The sequence below is a fragment of the Ischnura elegans genome, chromosome 9 (assembly GCF_921293095.1).
Source record: "Ischnura elegans chromosome 9, ioIscEleg1.1, whole genome shotgun sequence".
NCBI lineage: Eukaryota > Metazoa > Arthropoda > Insecta > Odonata > Coenagrionidae > Ischnura > Ischnura elegans.
In genome coordinates this window covers 23191591-23197974 of record NC_060254.1, presented here as the reverse complement: position 1 = coordinate 23197974, position 6384 = coordinate 23191591, and the positions used below count along the sequence as shown (strand labels likewise).

Below are 6384 nucleotides of genomic sequence, written 5' to 3'. Positions count from 1 at the left end.
TGCGTTAACAACACGTTTCATAATACAACTATGGCAGCATATTCATATACTGCATATTAAGGCATGCATTCATCCAAACTTTTATTAACGTAGAACGAAAAGTTTTGGATGAAATGCAAAAAATGGCATAGTCCTACCGACAATTTGATTCTTAGTATTTTAAATGTATCCAAAATAATAAGAAATATTCAAAACACATAGGAGGGATATCAAAGAGTATTGCAGTGGTTTAGTGCAATATTAGTTGCTAAGATTATGAATGAAAAGTTAGTCATTAGAAATAGATACCAGTTACCTTCTGGGGCAGTCAAATAAGAGACCGTGAGGTTACCCGTTTACCCAGTGTTATGGTTGTTAGGGATTATCTTTACGGAAAAATTAATTTCTACAATTTTTTGTTAAAAATATATATTGAAAATATATAAATACATTCATACATATTGCACAAATGAACGTCCTCTTCAGAAAAATTCTCCACCAATGTAAACATACGATTAAATATTTCTCCTCTTTTCCTATCATTGTGAATTCCTCAGCCTTCTGGAATCAAATCTTGATAGTAGCATCAGGCACTTTCCACGGAGCAAGCATGCTTCCCAGCATATTCTGCTGCAACGGAAAATTTAAAATCATGAGAATAATGGCTAATAGATAGTACCTAGTAGATAATGACAAAATGGCTAAATGACACTAGTGGTTGTGAAACATCATCCAATATTTTATATGGAATGAATTTCAATGTTCAACCCTAATGATGTAACCTATGCATAGTATCACATAGGGACTTCATTTGGGTACTCTTAAATCCTCCCCTCTAGTGAGGCGGCTAACGCCTATTGCTCTAGCCATAGGGAGTCATGTACTATACTCGCCACTCGCTTGGTTTGTTATTTATTGTGCGCCCGTGTGGGCGAGAGTGTAACTATTTCGAGGGGGAGGTAAGGAGGGGAAAAGGATAGAGGCGCCGCCGCGATAGGAGCCCGTCGACGCCTCTGGGAAGAGAAAGGGAAGGAAGGGACGGGACGAGGGAACGACACCTCAACGCTATAGAAGCGAAGAGGGCCCTACGATTATTAGCGAAACCAAGCTTACGCAATTAATGTGTCAGCGATTTTAGTGGGTTTTCCTATATGGATTTTTCTTCCTTAAAGGAAAACCCATAGGAGGCCGTTCTTATTGAACACTATTCGTCAGCATTAATTCAAAGGAAAGTTTTATAGATTCATTCCGTAATTTGTTGATCATTAATATATTTTAAACTTGATGTAAGTTATGCGATATACTATACTTCGTCGTGAATTAGCTATTGGCTCGCATTTTATTGTTACTGATGTATTTAATAATCCCTCTATGTATATTTTGATAAAATAATGTTAAATGTATGAAACTACCTCATTCATAATCTGATGGTCACAATGATTTTAATGCTTTGTTAAGAGTTCTTTGTCCCAGTTTAAAAATTTCTCTTATGTTCATCCCTGAACAAAAGTTCCTCCCATACCAATATAAAATATCAGGCAAACTGCTAGTTAGATATAACTATAGAATATAAAGTTAGGCACGTCGGGTGACACTAAATATCACAAAAAAATACCACGTTCTCTCTCTTATTTCATAAGTATAATTTCAGCAATATTCAAGTCATATTTCTTCAAGTTATTTGTCCACCATTGAATTGAAGTAAAATAGTTTTAATTTATGGTATAGCATCAGATTGGATCATGTCATTTGTAAAAATCAAAAAACAATATTTGCTAAGACTGCAATGCAGCGACAAGTGTATCTCAATTCCAAATCACCAAAAGTGTGCCTCAATTGACGCTTATGGCTCAAGATTAGGTCCTCTTTTCTTCACCTACATCAATGATTTGTCAACACATCCGAATCAAGGGCAAGTAGTAGTATCTGTTGTTGATACCAAACAAATTATTACTAATAGTCACTTTAATTCGGATTCAATAGAGCAGTAGAAAAATGCAAACCACGCTATCGATGAAATGATTAGTTGGACGAGCACATCTGAATTAACTTCTACGTAGCTAGGAACAATGCTCAACGACGCTGGAATGCAAATATTTAATTCATGACTAGCTCATAATATGTATATACGTTGAAAATCATTGCATTGCAAACACAAGAACTTTTTCCTGCCTATTCTCTTTTTCCTTTCAACAGGTCATTCGCTCTTGTCAATTCATTTTTCACTTGGACTAACTTTACCACTCATCAGATGTTGCCAATATCTGAGTATCTAACCATGGTATGTGTGAACGCACGCTGGTTCTGACGTCATCTTTACGCTGGTTGACAATGATGGTAGTGTGAATGGATATCAGTAGGATATCCTCGAGTCCTGCTTGTTTTTTATTAGATTAGCCGATTAAGAACAGATTTTTTACGCCGGTTAACCTGAGTATTAGGTCATTTTTTGGCATAACCAAATAATAACCCGAGAAAAAAATCTGGCTCCTGATTCCCGTACTCTCTTTCACGCACTCTGATGAGTAGTGATTTGGATAGTGAGGGACTCCCGGCGCATATACAAGATACAGTCCACTATTAATACTGTCTTATCGCGCGCACACCTATAATAGATGCCACCACATATTTATTTTCTGGTACATAGGATATTGTGCCCTGGGTGACTGATTCACTCGCGCACTCATCAACATGTAGCCCAAGCTATTATAAGCTACAGCCATGAAAATCTTGTTTGGTATATAGCACGATGCGGTGAACGTTATTCATATTGGTAGTATTTTTCTCAATATAAAGGAATTAAAACTATTTTCGGGATTCCGCGTGGGTAAGATTCTGTAAGAGCGCCGACGTTTTGGGTTCCGACTCGTTACCCATTCGCACGGCTACGCAGGCCTTCAAATTCACGTACACTGCGCTGCACATCCTCCCCGTACAGTAGCGTAGCCAGGAATTTCGTTCGGGGGGGTCGAAAACCAGGGGGAAAATTTTTGAAATACAGGGTATTAATTAATTTGTTTTTAACTAATTTAAACACTTTTCATAATCGAAAAAAATTCATTTGTTAAAAAAATATTGTCAATTCATGATTTTTCAATAATTTGTTTTCTTTTATGAAGGAAAACAATTTTGTTTTTATATTTCAGAGGGGGTCCGGACCCCCCGTACCCTCTCCCTGGCTACGCCACTGTCCCCGTAGAGGCTAGTTATGTAAGATTTAACATACTCCCGGCGAACAGATTTTAACTTTTCTCGGGATTCCAAGCGGGTAAGATTCTGTAGGAGCCACGACGTTTTGGGTTCCGACTCGTTACTCATTCTCACGGCTACGCAGTCCTTCAAATTCACGTACACTGCGATGCACATCCTTCCCGTGGAGGCTTGTTATGTAAGATTTAACACTTTCCCGGCGAACAGATTTTAACTTTTCTCGGGATTCCAAGCGGTTAAGATTCTGTACATCTTACATATTGAAGAGGAAGCCCACATGCGTAGACAAAGTGATTTCCTTACATTCTCAGTATCCCATAACATACAAACTTTCCACCTTCAGATCCATAATATATAGGCTAATCAATATTTTCCTCTAACTGAGAAAAATTTCCTCCAAGAACTAAACACAATGGAAACAATAGCGCCGCACAGTGGATAAAATGCAGCACTCATTGACACCCGCCAAAACAAAAAATAAGCTGCACTCCTGGAGTGCCGACAGCAGTGAAAACTTGAAATAACGAGAGCATTTTTGAATGTAAGGAATAATTTTTAATGAAGTGTTTTATTAAATAAGCTACTCAAATTGATCGTATTAAAAGAAATTGAGTTATATTGTACTAAAATTCACTATTCTTGCATCGAGCACACGCTCTTGCACGAGTATGGACTGGTGACGCTGATGCGAGTCCAATGGTTTGTACCCATCCACAAGTACTGTGTATATAGCGAGTATACTGTGTATATACATAACATACACAATTATACATATATGTTGTAGCGGTGACGGTGACGCGAGTCCAACGTCTTTTACCCATACACAAAAGTGCTCAACGCGACATAAGAAGTTTTCACTTTTACCCATCCTCAAAATTTTATATACAGAATATACAATTACACATATATTTAGTAGCGGTGATGGTGACGGTGACGGTGATGCGAGTCCAATGTCTTTTACTCATCTACAAAGGTGCTGAATACGACATACTTAAGAAGTTTTCACTTCAAAACTATTCCTTGCAGTGTCAACTGTTTATAATCGCTCAACATTTTGTTTATGTGAAGTCCCGACCCTCAACTTTATCGAGAAGGAAATATTTTATTTCGAATCCGGTCCACAAATCTCAGCCAGAATACCCGTACCCATCGCTCGAGCGTTTTCTCCTGGAGTTGAGCCCAAGAGTGAGTTTCGCACGTGCGTGCGTGGCGTGTGTGAGTCCGAGTCAGTGGTATCTCAACCGAGGCAACCGTAGCGAGGCCCCTTCAACCCTCACAAAGTTTACTTCGAGTTGAGAGTGCTTGTGAAGGTTCTCCCACAGTTCCAGCAAACCAACGCAGTTATTTGCTTCGTTCCTGAGGCGTTATCCCTAACTTTACGGCCATTAGAGACTACCTTGCTATTTCTAGACAACTTTTCCGTTTTAAGATCCGTCGTCTATTTCTCGAGCTATTCGCGGCAAAAAAATCGGTGGCCAAAAATTTTTTTGCTTTGCAACTTACGTTTTCGAGTTTTTTTTTAATCGTTAAAAATAGATACGTACTTTTAAGGTTTTCGAAATGACTCTTTAGTTGTTACAGACTTCGTCGAAGGAAAAAATAAAATCGGCTCCTTTTTAAGTCGTACTAAGGCTGATTATTATTAATGATACAAATAAAATAAGAGTTAACCGAAAGAATTGATCTAGCCACCTCACTCATTCATTTGTCTTCTAGAGATCCCTGAAAAGTGAACACTTTAGAGTTGATGGTAAACTCACAATCGGCAACGTCAACATCGTCTGCAAAAGCTACTTTCATGGATGTATAGCACACTCTTAACTCCTCAGCTGCGGTAAATTTATGTCTATCAGTAAAACGGTAACTGCGGGAAAACTGTTCCTGTATGCACGACCCTTTCATCCTTCCTAACTTCTTGGGAGGTAAGTAAGAGGCATCGTAAAAGGGAGTTGAGGCATTTATTTATGATACTCACAGCAAGTTATCACGATCCAATGATAGCCACCACCACGCTGAGCAGGAAAGCGCTGAATGGGTACTCTAACCTCAGCTGTCCACCGTGTTGCATCGCTGCCGGATGTTCCCCTGGAAAGAAATCGCGCACGTCCACATGATGAGTTTGGCAACATCAGCCCTTCCTTACACTAGGCTACTTTCCATTGACTACGGAGGAATTTCAGAGATGTGTAAAAAGGGGACAAAGGAGTCCGTCCTCTCCCTACTCCACCGAAATGAGGAAAGAAAAGAAAAATTAAATACCGTAGCCTGAATCAGAAAGAAATATCATGCACTAGACCATGGCCTGCAGTTATACTGCATGATATAACATAATTCGTACAATATACATTACGGAGTCAGTATAGTAAATCATTTTTATTAAAAAATCATTTCTCGTTCACTATTTTACTGTAGTATCTTTATCTGTAATAAATACTCGTGATGAAAATATGATATTGTACTTCTAAGAGGACGCACACCTACCGCTAGACCGGATTTATTGGTGACGGCCATAGAATACAACACGTTCAATGCTTACGAATGCTTATCTGTTCGTTTAAACTAGAAAAATAGTGTGAATAATAAAGCAGGCATCACAGACAGCAAGCTATCCCACACAGTCGAAAATCTTAACACAAATTAACACGAATCACGGAATGTTCCACTGGTGTTGTATTGGCATTTGAATATTCCTATCTTCCGACTTACTAAGGAAATTTTTGATAATCTTCAACTCTCTATATCCAGAAGAATTCGAGATCGTAGCGTAAGCTTTAAGGGAGTTATCCACTAAGAAGAAAAAAATACAAAATTCGAGCGATCAATGCGTCGCCGTAAGTAAAAACTCTCTAAATTCTCGATCTTTATGGATTTTTGCTAAATTTAATTTTTATTCCGCCATCGAATTCGAAATTAAAAGTACTTTAAGGCAATGGAGTCTACGCATATTTCATTAGCTCCAAAGATCATCCTAAGATTATAGTTATTACGTGTAACGTTCAATTACCGTTGAGCACGTGCACAATAATGGTGTGCGGGTTGGCGTTGGATGGGGTGCAGGTGTAATTTCCGGAGTCGGCAGCCTTGGCACGCTGGATCAGAAGGTAGCTCGTCGTCACGTCTCCCTTCTCCGTGATCACACTCACGCCACCGCGCGGAGAATCGTAATTAATCTCCTGCAAAGAAAGAAGAGATCAA

General features: G+C 38.8%; 1 protein-coding gene across 3 annotated transcripts in view; it reads right to left on the bottom strand.

Annotated features, from left to right (window-relative positions):
- Positions 1 to 524: 524 nt before the first annotated feature.
- Positions 525 to 6384, bottom strand: part of LOC124165690 (hemicentin-2-like) — a 56586-nt gene continuing 50726 nt past the window's right edge. For 2 of the 3 annotated variants that reach the window (XM_046543176.1, XM_046543174.1), the window contains 3 exons: positions 6194 to 6362; positions 5165 to 5274; positions 525 to 609 (listed from right to left, as the gene is read on the bottom strand). In XM_046543176.1, coding sequence (XP_046399132.1) covers positions 5174 to 5274; positions 6194 to 6362 — 270 coding nt within the window. In that variant the 3' untranslated portion in view covers positions 525 to 609; positions 5165 to 5173. The remainder of the gene's footprint in view (positions 610 to 5164; positions 5275 to 6193; positions 6363 to 6384) is intronic. The other variant, XM_046543175.1, reaches the window with a different exon arrangement.